This window comes from Stenella coeruleoalba, assembly GCF_951394435.1.
Source record: "Stenella coeruleoalba genome assembly, chromosome: 4".
NCBI lineage: Eukaryota > Metazoa > Chordata > Mammalia > Artiodactyla > Delphinidae > Stenella > Stenella coeruleoalba.
In genome coordinates this window covers 142,972,930-142,994,420 of record NC_137149.1, presented here as the reverse complement: position 1 = coordinate 142,994,420, position 21,491 = coordinate 142,972,930, and the positions used below count along the sequence as shown (strand labels likewise).

At 39.1% G+C, this 21,491-nt stretch overlaps 1 protein-coding gene and 1 long non-coding RNA gene across 2 annotated transcripts in view; one reads left to right on the top strand and one right to left on the bottom strand.

Annotated features, from left to right (window-relative positions):
- The window catches only part of LOC307185783, a 214,591-nt gene that overhangs the window by 44,475 nt on the left and 148,625 nt on the right, over positions 1-21,491 (bottom strand). The gene's annotated exons all lie outside the window — the stretch shown is intronic.
- On the top strand, positions 1,940-14,144 carry IBSP (integrin binding sialoprotein). Its single transcript, XM_079919297.1, has 6 exons — positions 1,940-2,457; positions 2,548-2,598; positions 2,696-2,773; positions 6,323-6,385; positions 9,564-9,737; positions 10,300-14,144. The coding sequence occupies exons 1-6, from the start codon at positions 2,404-2,406 to the stop codon at positions 10,831-10,833; spliced, it is 954 nt and encodes a 317-aa protein (XP_079775423.1). The 5' UTR covers positions 1,940-2,403; the 3' UTR covers positions 10,834-14,144.

The following is a 21,491-nucleotide window of genomic DNA, read 5'->3' as shown; positions in this document are numbered from 1 at the left end:
TTCTTATTATTATGTACATAAACTAGAAAATTATGCTTCCTACTTTCTACCTCTGTACCTCACAGATAACTGTTTGTTTACTCATTCTGATGCATTCAAGGTAATCTGACTGAAATACTGTTTTGCATTTACAAATCTGCCTCGATGTATGTTGATTTCTCCATCAATTATGCTTAACCTGTACTTCAAACAGTATTTTACAGTATGTTATATATTTGGTTTCAAAGTGTTAATATCTTATAGCTCTAAAAGCAGAATGGAAAAATGCATAGTACTAGAGAAATAAGAGATGTTGTTAGTTTATACTCTTCCCAATAAAAACTTGCAGTTAGATTCTCAAAACAATCCTTTAAAATGTTTTTAATTGTTGTCTGGGTTAGTAGTGGGCACTATAGAGGTCTTTGCTCTTGACGAATCACAAAGTAAATAAAATGAGACTTATGTAGGCAGCCAATTGCTACCTACATGAATCACTTGTTTCCTTTTATATTATTCCTGTTGTGTTTTCATCTAGTTGTTTTTATGGTTTGCAATGAGAAAATTTGCTACTCTGAACTCTTTCTACGGTTCTCCATATTTTAGATTTTAGCTCTTTAAGATACTGTAATTACTCCAACTCTTTTCATAAAGTGGCAGAGCAATAATCTTCCTGTTTGTTGATGGGCTCCATCATGGGTGGCCAAGGTCAAAGTATTGTTCAGAGCCCCTCAGTAGCAATGAGAGCTTCTTAGACAGATGGGTCTCCTCTAGGGGAAACCACTTTATCCCCGCGTGGCCATCAAGAACTTTTGCTAAAGTAGACAGGATGGTGAGCCGGTTTTCAGGCATCAAAATCAAAGACCCACTCTGCCACAAAGAGAGGTGACAGAGGACCCCAGACAGCTTCTCCAGGACTCTAGCCTTACTCTGTGTAATGTTTATTTTAGCGTCAGATACTCAATAAGGATGCAATAAATCTTGGCTAGTGACGATAAAATGCAGAATCTACCTTCAGTGTATAGTATATGACATGCGTTTCATACATTTTAAATATTACTTTTCCCAGTGTGTTTATGGGGAAATTCCCATTCCCATTACATATTGCTTCTAAAATGTTGCCCAAACTGTCGCTCTGGAGGAGAAAGCACTCTCAGTTGAATGTGTTTGTCAGTGCAAGTGCTGGGTGTTAGTGGCTTTCAGCTAAGTTTGTTCAACTTCTATTAAAATAGGATTTTATCAAATAGAATAAAATTAAGATTCAATTTCACAATCGCTTTCCTTTTACCTATGAGGAATCTATGTGGAACTGAGATCTTGGCCTGGCTGCAAACCCCAGGACTGTTCACAATGTATTCCTATTCTGACAGTTACATCTTCAATTCTTCCATAAAATTGAAGTCTCCATCACGACTATCACCCTGACCTTGGAGAGCCCCACATCCATTCCATGACAACCTCCCACATCAGTGATGGAAAGCTTAAATGGAGCTGGAGAACAATGTAACTTGAGGAAATGTCCCCCTGATATCCCACAATGAACTCTGATAACTCTTCTCATAGAATCATCCTTAAACATGGAATTTGGGTGCTACATGTTATGAGAATAATACTTCACATGTCATGGATCTTTTCACACATATAAAAAATATCAAGTATTCTAAGATATCCACGGGAAAATGCCTCCTAGTCTACATTTTACAAACAAACTTTTTATTATTATTATTATTTTTTTTTTGTGGTACGCGGGCCTCTCACTGTTGTGGCCTCTCCCGCCAGGGAGCACAGGCTCCGGACGTGCAGGCTCAGCGGCCATGGCTCACGGGCCCAGCCGCTCCGCGGCATGTGGGATCCTCCCGGACTGCGGCACGAACCCGTGTCCCCTGCATCGGCAGGCGGACTCTCAACCACTGCGCCACCAGGGAAGCCCACAAACAAACTTTTACTTCAAAAGCTATAGAGAAGCTGGAAACAGCCTGTAGGATAATTGGCATAAAAGCAACCATCTGAATGTATTCAGTTTTTGCTTAGTTTTTCATTATAAACAAAACAAACAGGTCATCTAACTGCACTAGCTAATGTTTCTACGTCAAGGGCATCAGGAGGCTTCCACGCCCCAACATGAAGTACACTGAACATGCAAGCCTGTGGCAGTGATGAAATGGTCTTCCACTGACAAATCAGAGCAGACAGGTTAAAACCAAATACGGAACTCATGATTATTCAACTAGATGGATAAAGTCAGTCTTCTACCACTTACACAGAAGGAACAATTTGAGAACAAAAGCAGAAATTTGGTCCTACTTAGTCAAAACTCTAATTGGACAAAAATGAAAACAATTAAATACATAGCCTAGTATGAGCAAAAAAGGGTACATTCTTAGTTTTACTCATTAACTTTACCACTTCATTCATTCCAGAAGCAAAATGAAGACGGCTTTAGTTTTGCTCAGCATTTTGGGAATGGCCTGTGCTCTCTCAGTAAGTTCTTTATTCAAAACCTATGGTTATTTCCATTTCTGTCTTTTTGTATTGAGAGAATATGTAATAATTAAATGCTCTTTTAAACAGATGAAAAATTTGCATCGAAGAGGCAAATTAGAAGATTCTGAAGAAAATGGGGTAATTCACCTTAGCATATACTTCCTTGGCTTGACTACACTCCCTCTAGACTTACAGCACATGAAACATGAATGTACCATTTATTGTGTTCATGCAGGTCTATAAGTACAGGCCCCGATATTACCTTTACAAGCACGCCTACTTTTATCCTCCTCTAAAACGATTTCCGGTTCAGGTAAGTGTACAACTTAATTTTCCTTCTCACCCATTACAATTGAAAGGGAATCAAATTTAACTGTAAAACACCTAAATTCAACTCTCCCTGAAATTCAGCCAGAAAGACCACTGATTACAAGCAGTCTGTTTTTAATATAATAAAATAAAATTTATTCCTAAGGTTTTCTTGTAAAGCAGAGCCACACACATAGACAGTAAACTCATTTGGGCCCAGTCTAGAGTGACATCATGAAAGCACACACTGCAGAACATTGAGTTCAGGTGTTTTGTCTAATTCACTGACGAAAGTGGACAATTTTATCAGTTGTTGACATTTAAGTCAGTGATAAGGCCACTAATTGCCGTATTATACAGTCATATAACTGTTTTATATCCAATAATTTAGACGCTTTTAATTTAGGAGAAAAAACTGACTTCATAAACAACAAAGAGCATTAAAAAAATTCCTGATAACCACTGGTTTGCTGAAGAGTTTCTCAACCTTTGACCTGTGTAGTTCCCTAGAACAATACAGCATATTGGAGCATAACTTTAACGGAAAGTGTAGCTCAAGAATGCAGAGGAAAGAGAGAAATTCAAGAAGCAAACTAAAAACCTCGTGAGAAAAACAAAACATCCTTAAAACCTGTAAACAAACAAACAAAAAATAACTAAACACTAAAAATAAGAACTTCTGTTTTTACTGAGTTACCTGTGAAGAGGGTTCTGAAAACTAGAGGGTGTGGTGCTGATTTTAAATAGACAACAAACCAGAATTGTGCTATTTTTATTACTATACAGTCTGGGCTCAGGGCACCAATTATGCACCATCTGACCCCCGTCTCCTGAGACACTAAAAGCAGTAAGGCCGCTGAAAACGATGCCTTAGCACGGTGGCTTGGCATAGTATCCTGCCATATGTTGGACTAACCCACTTCCAGCTCATACAATGGGAGGAAATGATCATCTTAAAGTATTTCTAGCACCATAATAATTATGGGGAATGTGTATGGCCACAGAAATATGAGCACCAATGATACAAGAGTTGTGGGTTTTCAGAATTGCCTTCCATTCTTTGGTTTGCCCATAAATAAACATTGCTCATTTGAAACTTTGTTGTCTTTCTTAAACTTAAATGGAAATGATAATACATTTACGTTTCGGACTACCTCTTCAACTTTTCTAAAATATCATACACTTGGAGGTATTCCCACCTAAAAATTTTTATAGATATCTACGTGTGGCCCAATTCAAATGTCTGTAGTGAAAAGATAGTAGGAGAGGTCATATTTTTCCTTACTGATAGACCCAAAGTTCATAGATTTTTAAGCAGATCTTTCATATACAAAATTTCTACAGATTATATGCAGATAGATTTATCTCAACCAATGTAGAATTTGTAAATAAGACAGCTGTTTTCAAAATATAATCCAATAAAATATATCTCCTGATCCAACAGTTTGATCTAGTATTGATGATCTATCATCCCACTTTACAAAGTTTGACTTCCAAGATTTTTCTCCCTACATGTCTACTTATATGTTTCCATAGCTCCTTATTATTTATTTCCTTAAGTCTTTTAAGTCTTTAGTGCCCAGACTATCACCCCCAAATGCATTAAGCTGCACTGGCTTTGAAGTTCGTGTTTTATTCAAACTGATCTGTGTTTATATATAATCTTTTCTAAAATACCAACTTGCATGAAATAGCTTATGTTGATTGCAAGGCTGTCAGTCCATTGTAGCTTATCTGCTTGACTACAGAAATGTAAGTATCAATAAGCTTAACACCCTAAGCATTTTTAACTGAGGAAATTGTATTTTTATGATTAAAATGCTATTTGGTTCGTGTGTGAACTCTTAGACAGCAGGGACTTTATCTTAAATTTCTTTCATCAGACTCATCTCAGTTATCACAGTACTTGACATGGGGAACTGCCCATACTTCCAACTTCCTCTCTTGCTACGACCTTCATTCTCAGTACAGTGCCTGGAATATATATTTTGGAAGTGAATAAATGCATAGGGATAGAAGTTGGAAGGAGTATATGAAAGACTTCCAGAAGAATCAATAAGACTTATTGACAAGTTGGTAATAAGGTGTAAATGAAAGAAAGGAAAATAAGAAATGCTAAGTCTTCAAGGCATTTCATGCAGTTTTAAAACTGTCCTCACTGCAGATACTAATTGAAGAGTGAAATGGTTGGAGTAAGATGAAAGCTAGAGGTAAGGAAAGCTTGTAAAATCACTAAAACATTCCCATTGAGACAAAGTATGCTGTCCTCTCTATATAATTTAACTAACAAACAGAAATAGTTCCAATAGAATCTAATGCTTTATTCACCTCTGGGCTAGGGGAGGCACAGCCATTAAGGTCATAGCAGTGGAAGAGCAGGTCTAATTATTCTCTTTTCCACCGAAGATTATTCTTGGCTCAAGGAGACAAGCATTCCTTTCCTTGGGTGGAAGGCTTGGCCATCTGAAGAATGAGCCCAACAGGGAGAGCCCTGAGCGGGGTTGGGACATGAATATTCCCTCATGTTGATCTCTAACCCTAAGGTTCTTCCGCAGCTATGTTTTCTAAGACCGACGGTACTTAACTGAGTCACCAGAATCAAAGATAAATTTGCAGAGCAGAAAATGACAGAATCTTAAGTTAGGTATCTACTCGTATGCTTAGTGTCATTGAGGAGTGGTTGCAGAAGGAAGAAGGAAAGTTCAATTTGGATTAACATTGGGAGAAAGAGGAAAAATCTCCTCCACTGTTAAAGGCTCAGATAACAGATGTTTAGATATACCTTTCCTTTTAAAAAGTAGCAAAGCTCATTAACTTATAATTTTATTTTTATATGCAGACTCCTTGGTTTAATTTATTCTCATTCAATATTGAGCTTTTTAGAGGAATGGTACTCATAAATTTCCTAAATAAGTAAATGAATTTTTCTCTTATATAACTTTACACACACACACACACACACACACACACACACACTTCATTTTAGGCATTAGCTTTAATTAGATTAAAAGGTACTAAAAATTATATGCAAATTTAATTTCAAGTCAAATTCTAAGTTAAATTCACCAAGAGAGCTCATTATTTATGAAAATCATCCAGTAACACCTTATATTTTGTAAAAAGCCTAGTTATCATTTCATTCATATTTTATAAAGAAAATAAAACAATGAGATCGATGTTTTAGCTCAAGACTTGCCTTGAACTGGTTGGAGAATTCACAACCGTGTGGGCTTAGATTCCTTCTTTGTAAAATAAAAAAATTGGACCAGATAATTCTCATTCTCTCAGAGCTAAGCCATTCTGCCATTCATTGCTCTCGTTTTTACGTACAAAATATTTCAACACACTGTCAATGCTTTCGAGGTTAAAAATGGAATATTTCAATGCATATCTCGATCACTGTAAAATGCCCCTTTCTCTCTAACCTTGTTTTGCAGATGTCCAATCTCCTCATATCTTTCTCACAGTAGCATGAGAACTGTTCTAAGTAAATAAATATGTATGTACATATATATTCATATGTCTATGAATTCATGCATACATTTTTTTTTAGAGCAGTAGTGACTTATCTGAAGAAAATGAAAATGGTGAGAGCTCAGAAGAGGAGGAAGAAAAGGTAAGGAATTTCTGCAGGTTTTTTCATAGCGAACCAGGCAGCACAAAAAACAAATAGAAAACTAGTCTCCTGTAGTCTACACTCAGCAAACAGACATTGCCAGGTTACCAACTGCCCACAGCCTTCTATTTTGGACAAGGAGGATATTATTTAAATGAGGATTAAATAAAATGACCTGCTTAAAACACTATTACAGTTTGGGGATAAAGTTACGTGTAAGTTGTATATGAATACAAAAGTATCTCTATTTTAACTGGAAGAAATGTAAATTCGGAGAGGAGGAAAGAAAGTATTATTTACATTTAGGCGGATAGAGCACGATGGTAAAAGACAAATATACAATAATCCTAAACTTAGTGCAATACTTGTTTTAATGACTAAACTTTAAAAATTCAGTTTAATCAGTTGGTAGTATAAGAAAGCTAATCTCATATCCTCTACAGTGTTATTGTGGTTCATCTGCCTTTCTTGACTCACAAAGTAGGGCTGTTCTTTCTGATTGGAATTTTATATGTCTTTTTGTCTACTAATAAAATTCATGTTTTCATAGAAATGCAAATGCTCAAGATGTATAAATACCTTCCTATATAGTACTACAAATTAGTATAGTTCATGGCTAAAATTCATCTATATAACTTGGAAATTGTGCTAACATGTTTATAACTGACATTCTTGCCCATAGAAACATAGTAATTAGGTACATTTTCCTGGGTAGTCAATTATAGCTATCCACTGGTTTGGGAACCTTCTAAATTCAGGTATTCTTAGATGCTATTTATGAAGGGACAATGACAGTCTAAAATGGATCAAAATGCCTGCTCAAAATGGATAAACGTCTGCTCTCTTGAAAACAAAATGGTGTGGGAACTTTAAAAGTGACGCATAATTAGTCTGATTTTTTTTTAACCATAAAAGTAACTTTTTTAGTACCACAATTTATCCTAATAGCTTTTAAAGGGGTACCTTACAAGAATGTCAAGCCAGTACCAGGAAAAAGGCCACCTACTAAATCCCACAAAATTTTGCCTGGAGTTCCACATAGCAATCTTACACAAGAACTAAGCTAGGGTAATCCATTTAACTACAGCTGCTTGCTGTACAGAGATTGTAAAATTGCCTTACCAGCTAGATTTCCCAGTTAGACTGCATATCTTTTGACAGTGGTTCTTCATTTGTTACGATGGTGGTTGGGATGGAGAAACATTAAGGCTCCTTTAGAATTCTGATGAAATTTCACGTACTCGATATTTTACCAACAATCTCTGAACATTTCTGGTCCTCCCCGAACTTATCTGCAAACTCCCCATGACCCAGGAGACTAGAGGCCATAGGTAACAATCCTCGCTTTGAGGGTCAACAGTGCTGTACCCTCTTTTGCATCTCTTCACACTGCCCAGCCCAGTTTCTTATACATATATAGTGCCCAGTCAATATTTGGTGGTTTGGTTTTGAAACTTCAGAGGAATAAATGCTCCAAAGACCATTCATTCAAAGTGAGAGTGGAAAACTGGATGAAGAAACCTGGGAGTCGTCCATCCTGAAGAGAGTTTAGAACCTCTTTTGTCCCCGTCTCTTCCTGAAAATGTCACTGGCAATTCAGATTAAATACAGAGTCTCCAGGAATTGTATTCCCATGAGAAGGTGCTTAGGCATATCTTCTATTTGGTGATCATACATTTTTTCCCCTCTCCTAAATTATTCAGTCTCACATTTATAAAACTTTTATTGAAATACAATGTACATAACACAATTATCATAAGTTTAGAGATGACTGAAATTTCAGAAATTGAGCACTTAAGGGTAACCGGCACCCACAGAAAAAAGCAGCACATGTTTTGTGCTCCATTCCATCTATTAATCAACCACCACCAAAGGCAACTGCTATGTTGACTCCTAACAGATAGATTGTTTCTGGCTCTTTTTGTGTTCCATATATATATATATATATATACACACACACACACACACACATACATACATGTATGGAATCATGCAGCACATATTCTTTTGCATGTGACCTCCGCAATCTCTCGAAAAACACATTGAAAAAATTCAGTTTTCCAGTACTCATTTAAAGTAAATAAATTCTGTGTATGAATTCCTGACTTTCAATATTAGCTATGAATTACTTTGAGAGGTTACCTCGATCAACAAACAATTGCCTAACAACATGGAGAAAAGGCAAAATAGTACAATGTTAAAGATGATAATAACATTCATTGAGGAGTAGTAATTTTTAAGAAACATCTTCCTGCAATAACGTAATATATCGCTAAGGATTTCTTGGAGTGTTTGATTTCTTCTTTGCACAGCAAAATTGTGTGTCAAATGCCTGACATCTTTTGAATACTGCCCACCTCTCAAAACTGGCTTATATATTGGCAGATGGATTTTGAATTTAATACGTCTCTTTTTCTTTAAGTACTCCTGAAAGTAAATGAAATACATTCACTTCTTTTTGATAGTAAATACGACATACAATCAACTTGTTTGAAGAGAGGGGCTTCTATAAGGAATTCTTTTCTGAAAAAATATCCTAGGTATAGTGTGGACAATTCACATAAATCCTCCTTGTCATCAAAAACATCACGGTGCACAGAAAGGGCCCAGGTTTGTTGTTTTTTTTTTTAATTAGAAAGATACAGTTTCATCACTTACTATGAGACTTTAAACACGTTATTTAACTTTTCTGAGCTCACTTTCCTTTTCTAAAGGGTGTGAGTTACAACCCTACCTTAAAAGACTGCTCTAAGGAATTTAAAAATTTTAAAATAGGTATGAAGTTCTGAGCTTATTTGTCAGCAAATACAATAATTAACGAACTGTCATGTCATAGCAGCTATTAACAAGCCTTCCAGAGCCTAAGCTATGTACTGTATGATACCATAGAGTCAGATATGCTGAAATTATTACACAAATATTTTTGAATTGATTAAACGGAACACATAAATATCTAAAACACACTATAGTGAGGTAAATAGTACGAGAAAACTTTGAATTGAGTTCTGAGAAGTGAGAGGTGCAAATGGCACAAGAGGAAGCGGAACTGTCAACACTGGGTGACAAGCTGGCTGAGGGATACGGAGGACGTTCTTTCCAATAATGCTTCACGACTACAACAAACCTTGAGTTATCTTCTAGCTTAAATAAATTTTCTTGCTCTGGACACTTACCCCAGGAGACTTCAAATGAAGAAGAAAACAATGAAGAGAATGAAGATTCTGAGGGAAATGAAGACGAAGAGTCAGAGGCTGAGAACACCACCCTTTCCATTACCACACTTGGTTACGGAGAGGAGACCGCACCTGGAACAGGGTATATAGGTCTAGCTGCCATCCAGCTTCCCACGCAGGTAACAATTCCTCCAAGATGTTCAATCTGCTCTCATTGCTTTACTGAAGTCTGAGGTTATCCTGACACTCTACACACAGTATTTTATATTATCATCATTAACTCAATGAAAAAGTAAGAGCAGGTACAATGTCCCTGTTTACAAATAAGGAAAGGTTTTTCCCATGGAAGTTCTCTTTCCATGTTCTTATACTGACTTTCAATATTATCACAGAAGACTAAGGAGAAGCATCTTAGCAATGGATAAAAGGTCCTGAGAGATGCCATAGCATTTCTGGGAAGAGGATTCCAAGACAGAGAAAGTGAGTAGCAAAGCTATAGAAAGCATCTCCCACAGAGACTTATTTTATCAGGTACCTTTTTTCTCCCTCAAAACCCAATGACAAAGGTACTAATTCTGAATTTTTAAAAACCCACCAATTCTTTGGTAACTTAAATTGGCTTCAATTAAGAATTACATGTAGGACAAGGCTGTCAGTACAGCCTATGTTGGATGAAATAATGGCCTTAAGTTTTATGTTTTTCACACCTAAATTTGGATTCCTTCAAACTTTCCCTTATAGGCTGGGGATATAGGAAAGGCGGCTACAGAAGAGGAGGAAAGTGATGAAGAAGGAGGGGAAGAAAATGAAAATGAAGCAGAAGTGGATGATAATGAGCAGGGCGTAAATGGCACGAGCGCCAACAGCACAGAGATAGACAATGGCCACGGCAGCAGCGGTGGGGACAATGGAGAGGAAGAAGGCGAAGAAGATGTCACCGAAGCCAATGCAGAAGGAACCACAGTGGCTGGAGGCCAGGACAATGGTGGCTCTAAGGCAACTACCTCTCCGAATGGTGGATTTGAACCTACAGCTCCACCCCAGGAGATCTACGGAACTACCCCACCACCGTCTGGGGAAACCACCACCCCTGGATATGAGGGGGAGTATGAACAAACAGGCACCAATGAGTACGACAATGGATATGAAATCTACGAAAATGAAAATGGAGAACCTCGTGGGGACAATTACCGAGCCTATGAGGATGAGTACAGCTACTATAAAGGGCGGAGCTACGACGGCTACGACGGTCAAGATTACTACTACCACCAGTGAAGGCCCAGACTGGGATGAATTCATCCGTTCCGGCACTTTGTGTGGTTACCGTTTTCAAAGTTCAACTCAGGAAGGTGCAATATAACAAATGTGCATATTATAATGTGGAATGGTGCTGCCGTTCCAAAGTGGTTAACCAATGCATGAGATCGTGTGTGACTGAACATGTTGAGGTTGTAGCTCTATAAATAGTGTTTTCAACGTGTTTGCGCTCATGGCTAAAACATACCCTTTGTTCGAGCGGTGCTTCTTAGAAGAGATTCACTGACATCAGTGACGCTGTATACAATAAACGTGTAGTTCTCTGATCACACTGCCCATCCATCACTGTCTATTAGGGTTGATTAGCATCCTCATGTATTTTGATGTGACCTGTATGTATATTCTATCTATGGGTTTTATCACAAATAAAAATGCAATCCTTCAAATGTGTTATAATTAAGAAGAAAAATGAGAGATTCAGAATGAAAAAAAGTGAGAGCAGTGGGATGACGGTTCAGCTAAAGTATGAAAGCTTACTTCCTCTATGGTTTAAAACTAAGAAGGACGATAGACATCTTTTTCACGGATAAATCAACATAACTAAGAGTTTGAAATGCTTGTGGGCGGGCTCAGCCACATATATCAGGGAAATAAACAGCTTTTATTAGAGTTGCCAGATTTGACAAATAAAAATGTAGGATGCCTAGTTAAATTTGAATTTCAGATAAACAACGAGTAACTTTTTAGTATAGGTATGCTCTATGCAATAGTTGGCATTTGTGAAATATGTGGGACATATTTATACTAAATAAATGATTCATTATCTGAAATTCAAGTTTAATTGACTGTCCTGTGTTACATCTGGCAGCCCTACTCCTATTGATTTGGTTCTAGGTGGCATAGCAGTGGGATGGGGTAGAAAACTCTTATACATACGCACAAACATCAACCCATCATCTCCTTACTCTTTATTTTGAAAAATGCCAAGCCTTCAGAGAAGTTGGAAGGCTAGTACATGAGCACCTAAATTCACCCATGGTTAACATTTTGCCATATTTATCTCTTTCTATTTCTGTGTGCCTCTCTTCATATATATATGAAGAGTGCCAAGAGTGATTGCAGACATCACGGCATCACAATGTTCACCCCTAAACACTTCAGCATTTAGTATTAGAACAAGGAATTCTCCGACATGGCTGCCATACCATTCTTATTCTCATTCTCAAGAAATTCAACCTAGATATGATAATATTTTCTAGTACCCAGTCCATATTCAAATTTTCCCAATTATTCCAATAATGTAATTTATTGCTAACTCATTTAACCCTCACAAAACTGTCAGCTAGGTTTTATTGTTCTCGCCCATGTTATTGACAAAGGGGCTGAGGTACAAAGAGGCTGAGCATCTTGCACCAGGTCACAACGTCAACGCAGCAGCCTAGCTTTAGGATCTGTTCTCTTGACCATTAGCGTATATTCATTAGGAATGCTATATTCATTAGTGCATACTCATCAGGAATGGATGTTGAGCCATGAGTGGGCAGGAAATCTCTAACGATAAGGCATTGCTGAAAAAACGAGACGTCCTCTATCACAATTTTCTTAGAACCAACTATGTTTTTTTATGACTTGAGCCCTAAAGAATATTTCCAAAGCAAGGATCCTCTGATATTTTTCAGGTATTTTGGTATACCTTTCTATATAGGTAGACTGGTATTGTGCAAAATGCACGAGCCCTGGAGTTAGGTGGGCTTGAATGATGGTGTTATCGAGAGTAAATGAATTTCCTTCCCTAGTCTTTGTTCCCTCACCTCCTACATGTGGAGTATACTCAGTGGGTTGCTGTTTAGAGTCCGACCCATTACGAGCTACTCAGATCATCACCTCTCTCCTCTCCAGTCCCTTCCTTTCTCCATCTAAACATTTAGGTGCATCTGATTGTAATAGAATTACCTGGTCATAAAAATTGTCTTTTGCGAACTCATAGATCATTTTTTTTATTGTCCTAATGCCTCCTTGTAAGCAAAAGCTTTTCATGAGATGGAAGCCTTGGGAACAGTGTGATAAATACTATTTATTCAGCAATATAGGTAATCTTTACTCTTTATTTGTGACATTGTCACAAACTATCACAATATATCATAGAATCATCAAATCTTAGATTTGGCCAGCCACAGGGCACTTTGCTAAGACTCGGGTTGGACTGCAGTCAGTTCTTGCCCACATGGTCTATATGGAGACCATGCAAGGTTGTCAGAGAGCTGCTCTTCCATGTACCTCTTCCAGATACCAAGGTTCGGGAGACTTATGAGTGTCCTAGACCATTTAAAGAACATTGACCACATGGAGAGTTCAGACGGGCTTAGCATGAGAGAGGGCTACTTATGTGAGATGATTCATGGTGACATGTAGGCCCTCACCAAGCAATGGGATGCTGACTGGCCTCCCAGCTCAGCCCACACCCCAGGGGTGGATGGCCTTGGGGTATTAGCATGGCCACAGGGTAGCTGCTTCTGAGAGATGACTCTACCCCTCTCCCTGTGGTCTCCCTAGGCCCTATCCCCTCACTTCAAGTCCCTCTTACCTCCTCCAACATGATGCCTCAATCAATATCCTCCCCAGCTGGCAACCAGGGCGAGCCACGTTTAATCTGCAGGGAGCGCTGAATATCCCCCTTCCCCATTTCAATTTATTATTGTTACATAAATTCTATACCCTGCCTCTTTCATGGCTGACCCTGCTGATTTCCTATCACCCTTTCCTCTCTTAACAAGAGTTTCATCTTGCAAAGCTAAAACTTTAGTTTTCAAAATAATTGCTTCTGCTGAGAGTTTCAAGAGCCTATTCAGAACTGAAAAACAAAACATTGACTTTCTTTCCATTTGGATTCCTCTTATTAAAAAAAATCCCAATCCGGGACTTCCCTGGTGGTCCAGTGGTTAAGACTCTGTGCTCCCAATGCAGGGAACCCTGGTTCGATCCCTGGTCAGGGAACTAGAACCCGCATGCCACAACTAAGGGCCTGCGTGCCGTAACTAAAAGATCCCACACGCTGCAATGAAGATCCCACGTGCTGCAACTAAGACCCAGCACAGCCAAAAAGCCCCCAAATCCCAATCCATCTCTAGGCAAAGTGAATCCCTCTGAGTGACAAAGAGAAAAAGTAATGAAAGTGTGAGAAAAGCAGAAAAATATAAATACATTCTTTTGAAAAGGATAGTCTAATGTCAAGAAATATGAGTCTTACTTTTAAAAAAAAATCAATATTAATTAAAAGGAAATCATGAAGCAATCACGTGGACCTTTTGTTTATCCAAGTGCAAATACTTGTAAATATTTTCTGCCCTCAGTGGGTTAGATACTCATTAACTTGGTTTGTTGTTCTAAGAATAAAAGTTCCATGGAAGATGTATTCTGTTCTTTTTCAGGAGGCTTTCCCCCTGTATTTCATAACTCCCAGGGTCCAAGAAGATAAGACCTTCATCAGTGTGCACAGAATTTTGTCTTATCACTTTGTGTGTGTGTGTGTGTGTGGTACGCGGCCCTCTCACTGTTGTGGCCTCTCCCGCTGCGGAGCACAGGCTCTGGACACGCAGGCTCAGCGGCCATGGCTCACGGGCGCAGCTGCTCCGCGGCATGTGGGATCTTCCCGGACCTGGGCACGAACCCATGTCCCCTGCATCGGCAGGCGGACTCTCAACCACTGCGCCACCAGGGAAGCCCGTCTTATCACTTTTTAAAGCACAAATTCAACTTTCACTAGTTTAGTCATGGGTCAGAAACTTTCTCTGTAAAGGACCAGATAAGTAAATATTTTTGGCTTTGCAGGCCATATGGTTTCCGTCACAACTCTTCAAATCTGTCATTGTAGCAAAGGCCACCATAGACAAAATGTAAAGAAATGGGCATGGCTGTGGTCCGATAAAACTTTATTTGCTAAGACAGCTGTTGAGCCAGATTTGGCCTACAGGCCATAGTTTGCTGATTTCCATTTCGGATGACTATAAAGTCACAACCATAGAGAACTGATTAATTTAAAATTTTAGCTGTGGTTAATCACTTAGGATATAAACAAACTATCAGTGAACTCACTAAAAATGCAGTACATTTTCTCATATTTGATCCAGCCATCTGTGAGCTATCTCCTTTCTGCAGCTGCTTAATAACATGCTTCTGACACTTCCCGGACCTGAACACATCAAGAATGTTATTTATGTCTAATAAATAATATTTGAAGATACTATTTTCATTATCCTAATTATCTTTTGAAATTTTGTGACAGAGATTGTCAGGTACGTCTAACCCCTTAGCCAGCTGAGGGAAAGTTTGATTTTGATTCTAGCTGTAGGACAGTGATGGGGAATCAGCAGCACAAGGTAAACCATTACTTACGCTGTGTAGAATGAGTTATCATCAAGTCCAGTACTGCTATGGTTCATTCTATGTCAACTTAACTGGGCCAAGGGGTGCCCAAATTAAACGTTTTCATTTCTGGGTGTGTCTGAGAGCATTCTTCTGGATGAGATTAGCATTTGAAGAGGTGGACTCAGTAAAGTAGATTTTCCTCCCCTATGTGGGTGGGCATCACCCAATCAAGGGAGGGCCTGAAAAGAACAAAAAGGCAGCTTCCTGCTTGGCTGCTTAAACTGGGACACCTGTCTCCTGCCTTGGACTGGGAATGACACCAGCTGCTCGTCTGGCGCTCAGGCCTTGCGATTCAGATTGGATTTACACCACTGGCTTCCCTGGGTCTCCAGCCTTCAAATGGTGTATCATGGGACCTACCAGCTTCTGTAATCATGTGAGCCAATTCCTCATAATAAGTCTCTTCCTATGTGTATAACCTATGGGTTCTGTCTCTCTGGAGAGAAACAGACTAATGTAAGTACACCAAACATTTTAAGAGTAATTTTCAGTGAATTCTCAATGCCTGCATTGCTATCGGGACTGACTCAGGCACACTGTATTCTCCAAAGACAGCTTCGACACTATCTCCCCTTCCACAAGTCTTCAGCAACGTGACGTTGCCACTTCTCCCCAAGGCGTGGAACATATACCTACTCCTTTGAATCTGACTGCTTTGACCAATATCATGACCATGACTCTAACAGTTCCAGGCTTCACTTACTTCTGTTTTCTGCTCTTGAGAGCCTAGAGGGTCTCAGGAGCGGGGAAGCCCCCCTGAGAAAGAGCAGAATGTAATTTGCATGGGAACCTCTACTATTAGACCAACAAATCCAGTTAATGAGCTTTTAACCCACTGAGTATTTTAATCCTGAGCTACCACATGAGAAGTCCAGTTGGTTCTGCTGGAGAGAGAGGTCATATGAAGAAGTACCAAAGCACTATCTTGGATGTGCAGCCCAATCAGGTCTTCAGACAAGTCCTGCCCCCATCCTGTCTGAGTGTCCCAAATGAGAGATCTGAGGATAGCACAGCACAGCACAAGTCACCCCACAGACACTTGAGAGAAAACAGTCAATGGGTGTCTTAAACCACTAAGTTTAGAGGTAGTTTGTCATATGGCAATAGATAACTGAAACAAGAACAGACAAGCATAGAAAAAATTCTGAGAATTTGTGAGAATTAAGACAGTCATGAGAGGAGAGCTAAAATAAAATGATAACACAATACATATAAACACGAAGTTTAAAACCTGAGAAGACAAGATATGCCGAAATTAGGTATGAATATAGTATGTGACCAATACGATGAATAACTAGCTGGTATATGTCATCATGTTCTGTCTCTTAAGAGGATACTTGGTCCTGCACAACAAAATGGCAAGAACTATTTGGGAATGAGAGATATTTCCCTCCTGAGGTCACATAACGAAGCCTTACAGCTTCTTCCAGCAATGTCGCCATGTCCTGAAGGAAAAGCCTGGTATCATTATAATTACATGTTAACTACACCCTCTGAATTACACTTTAAGGTGTAGTAAGACATCTTTCTAATATAAAAATAAAAGCAAATTATATTGACATGCCTTCCCTTTGCCAGTAATAGCTGAATGGGTAAACAAATAGCCCAGAGAAATGAACACAGCCAGCTTCATGCTACTCCGTGACCCTTTGTGGTTCCGTATCTGGCTGAAATTTTTATGTACTTCTGTTGAAATTCCCAAACACTAAGAGAAAAAAATAATAAAAACTAAAAAAAAAACCCCATAATTTGGAGGTAGATGAGAAAGTTGGTTGTAAGTGACGTTTTAAAAAGTGACCTTTTTTAAACTCAGGATGAATATTGATCCTCATGAATGAACATATTTAAAACAGAAACATTTTCTTCTGCTAAAGACAGGGCAAGTCCCAGCACACCCATTTCACACTCTCTTCTGGAGACGAATGGGGAATAAATGATTCTATGAAATGTCTAAAGCCTTGACAAGTCTGTAAGGGTCCATATGGTAAAGAGGAGATGCTCAACAAGGGCCCTTCTTTTCCATTCACAACACTGTGGAGATCCCCCCACTGTTTCAGAAGGGAAAACTCAGTATTTGTTGCATATATAAATTAGAAAATAGAGCGTTATTTCAGTTATTTCAGAAATATGCATAGTATATATTTATCTCTAACTGCCTATGATGATACAGAGAAATGTGTCACCTAATAATGTTAAGAATAAGTTGGGGACCAAGATCCCAGAAAATAAAAAGAGTTCTTACTATCCTAAGTTTTAAAAAATGTATATCAAGGGCTTCCCTGGTGGTGCAGTGGTTGGGAGTCCACCCGCCGATGCAGGGGACGTGGGTTCGTGCCCCGGTCCGGGAAGATCCCACGTGCCGCGGAGCGGCTGGGCCCGTGAGCCATGGCCGCTGAGCCTGCGCGTCTGGAGCCTGTGCTCTGCAACGGGAGAGGCCACGACAGTGAGAGGCCCGCATACAGCAAAAAAAAAAAAAAATGTATATCAAAACAATTGGACCTAGAGCACAAGTATAGAGAAGATGGATGGGAGGTTCCAGAAATAGATGGAAAAACAAAACAAGACAAAACACAAAGCCTCACTCCTGGATGAGGGTCCAGTAGCTGGAACAGATAGTGTAGGTTCCTAGTTAGCTCATAGTTTATGATTGTTCTCAATAAAGTGAAGGGTAAGAAATGAAAAAGCCAGCACAAGATGAAACAAGTTTCGTGGACTATTTCCAACTGAAAATCTCTTTGAGGAGCAGCTCCTTGTGTCAGCCCGGCCCAGGAGATTCTGGCTAGGTGTATCATTGGTGGAGATGTCTGTTCTTGAACCATGAACCGAGAACCAGAAGAAAGTTTGGGTCCATTTCCTGTTTTTCTCTAGTCCTTCTTAATTTTGTTTTATTTTGTTGTCTTTTCCAAGTAAATAGAAATAGTGTGAGGCTAGATTACCTTTTTTACAGAACCCTGGTCTTTATCTTTGATTCCTAAGAAATGTTATGGCAAAACTGTTTATTACACAAAAACATTTAGGCAACTTATGTTCAGTTTTTGAAGTTCAAGCTCAACCCAGGGGGCAAGCTTTAAGAGGGTAGCAGTAACACCTCTACTTCACAGAACTTTAGCAAATGATTATTCTCTGGTTTTCTCCCCATGGTTTCTTCTCAGCAAACTTTTAGACAGAAAGTTTGATAGGCTCAATGTTTTTTTCTTTTTTTCTCTTCTTGCTTTAGTCAATTGTAGGTTCTAAATTTAAAGCCCAAGGTGCATTTTTATTTTTTGAGCTTTGAATTCATTTTAGCTTTGGAAGTATATATATAGTTAGCTACTGCCAGTTTACTCCTTGGTAGGACTGGTAGCTAAGTCAACTTTTCTCTTAACATTCTATGAGTTTTCTCTTATAGAACACAGATTCACCTAGATAGAATTAAACACTTTCCCATCACTTAAATAAAGGGGAAATCTCTTGCTAAATTTCTTTGGAAAGAAGGAAAGACAAAGAAAAAGCACATTTGAGAAATAATCTGAAACTATAATATTAATGAAAAACACCCTAACACTTTCTAAAGGTGCACCATGTATGAGGCCCATACCAGGTGCTTACTTCTACCTGATCATTCAAAAGTATAAAGTTACTCATAAACTCTAAAGTTATGGAAGAGTGTAAAACCTTAAAACGCTGCGGATTTCCTAAGTGCTATAGAAATCTGTGAATAATTCATCGCGTTAAGAGAATATTAAAGTGAGGGTTTTTGTGGTATTCTCCTCTGTCTACTGTTTATATAGCTGTATGTTTCTGTTCAGTCTTACGGTTGACTGAACACTGTTGCTTGTCCATTCCTTTCCTTTCTTTCCATTTTCCTGTTAGCCTTTTTCTCTGTCTGCCAAGTCCTTTACATCTTGCTAAAATTCTGGTCATTAATATTTGTGATGTCTAGAGAAACAGCCCACCGTTTGCTCTTAAACTTCAACTCTATTATTTCTTTCACCATTTCATTGATTTTTTTCCCTTCAACAATTGAGTCGTAAAAGAAGACATGGTTGGAAGATAGAGGACAGAAAAGAGATGCAGAAGGATGTCATCTGAATGCCAGATTATCATATAATGATGGGAAGAATGGGTGGGATGGGTAGCTATCATGTATTTATCATTTAGTTTAGACTTAGGAACATTTGTTGATTTAATGTTTATGCAGACTTTAAGAGACAGTATAGTGCAGTGGTTTTCAAACCTCATTTTGGAGCCTCATTGCTTAATTATAAATTCTGGCTTTTTATTTATTTATTTTTTTTGTGGTACGCGGGCCTCTCACTGTTGTGGCCTCTCCCGTTGTGGAGTACAGGCTCCGGATGCACAGGCTCAGCGGCCATGGCTCACGGGCCTAGCTGCTCCATGGCATGTGGGATCTTCCCAGACCAGAGCATGAACCCATGTCCCTGGCATTGGCAGGCGGACTCTCAACCACTGCGCCACCAGGGAAGCCCAAATTCTGGCTTTTTATATTTGCTGGATATATGACCTTAAGCAAGTCACTTAACTGCTGTATGTCTTATCACTAAAATCAGGGTGATAATAACAGCTACAATATAGAGTTTTTGTAAATATTAAATGAGTTAATATACCACACTTAGGAATACTTGGATCATAGTAATCATTCAATGAAAGTTCAGCTTGTTATGATGCTCCCCATTCTCATATGGAGAAATTGAGGCTCACAGAAGTTCAATTTAGTTGCTTAAGCAATTGACCACGGCAAACAAGAGGTAGAGTCAGTATTTGAACTCAGGTCTGTTTGACTCCAAAGCTACCAGTTAAACGTCTCCACTGTCAATGACAATGTCAAATACTCTAAACCCCATGGTTGAACGACTGTGAGTCAGCAGTGTCCCCAACCTAAAAGCTAAAATTCTAATCCTGGCAAGAGTTTTAAGAACCAGCTACGTACACTCAGAAGAGGATCAAAAATAGGGATTCAGCCTGAACTAGAAAAGAAACCATTCTCTCAGCTAAGGCTGCCTAAGGGCTGCTTTCTTTGTTTTATTTTGGTTTTTGTCTGTTTTGAAAGTTAGGAGAAATTGGGAGTTTACATTTAAATCTCATTAAATATCATTTATAGTCTGTTAAAGTTGTGTTTAGCTATAGGTAGTTCTTATCCCTTAGTATGGGTTAAACAATTCTTACATTATCTTTTATTGATGTTTCACATAAAGTTCTAATTACCCCTTCAGGTCGTATAATATTTTAGACTGAATGGAACCTCCTGAACTACTGCAATCATGATTTTGGCAGCCAGACTGGGCCAACTACTGCCCTAGAAAGGTTTATTCCAACACGCGTGTGCCACTCGTTTCACTGAAAAAGTCAACGTCCTAAATTGACCACTTTATAACATTCACATACAAACCCAAACTCTCCATATTTCCCCCTAAACCACTCCTGCAGTTTCCCAATCCTACTGGCTTTACTGTCCAAATACATTCAGAACGTGACCACTTCTCACCACCCCTGGTGGTTCAAGTCCAGATTACTTCAAGAGCTCCCTCGCCGGTCTCTGCCTTTTCATACTCAGTCCCTCCTTCAGTTCCTCCTTTGCCCAAGAACTCCAAGGGCTTCCTTCTCACTCGGGGTGAAGTCAGGGCCTCGCAATGACCCAGGGGCGCTACATCATCTGCCATTGAATACTTTTCTGACCTCGTTTCCTGCTACACTCCCTTCCTGCAGTGCATCCAGCCAACCTGACCTCTCTTCTGTCTTGGAACAAGCCAGCAGGCTCTTGTCCCAGGGGTTCTCCTCCTTCTCTTCCTTCCGCCTAGAATATTCTTCCCCTAGAGAGTCAGATGTCTACAGGTCTTTACTCAAAAGTCGCTCTCTCAACGAGGCCCTCCTGGGCCTCACTATCTGAAATTTCAACCCAGGGAATTCCCTGGCGGTCCAGCGTTTAGGACTCTACGCTCTCATTGCCGAGGGCCTGGGTTCAAACCCTAGTCAGGGAACTAAGATCCCGCAAGCCATGTGGCGCAGCCCCAAAATAAAAATTAAACAATTAAAAATTTTAAAAAATAAAATTTCAACCCAATGTCCCCACTCTCAATGCTTGTTATTGTCCCCTCCCTGCAACACTTTTTCTTCTTAGACTTAGTCTCTGTCACTACCTAACATAACATTTTTTACTTACTCATCTAATTTATTGTCTGTCTCCCTGCCAGCTTATAAATTCCACGAAGACAGGGATTTTTTTTTTCCTGTCTTTCATTCACTGCTGTTTC

What these genes read in the sequence shown, in the direction of transcription:
- IBSP (XM_079919297.1), top strand. Translation starts at nt 2,404, where the DNA reads ATGAAGACGGCTTTAGTTTTGCTCAGCATTTTGGGAATGGCCTGTGCT. An exon ending in GAATGGCCTGTGCTCTCTCA is followed by an intron (nt 2,458 to 2,547) that starts GTAAGTTCTTTA and finishes TCTTTTAAACAG; the next exon opens with ATGAAAAATTTGCATCGAAG. An exon ending in CCATCCAGCTTCCCACGCAG is followed by an intron (nt 9,738 to 10,299) that starts GTAACAATTCCT and finishes TTTCCCTTATAG; the next exon opens with GCTGGGGATATAGGAAAGGC.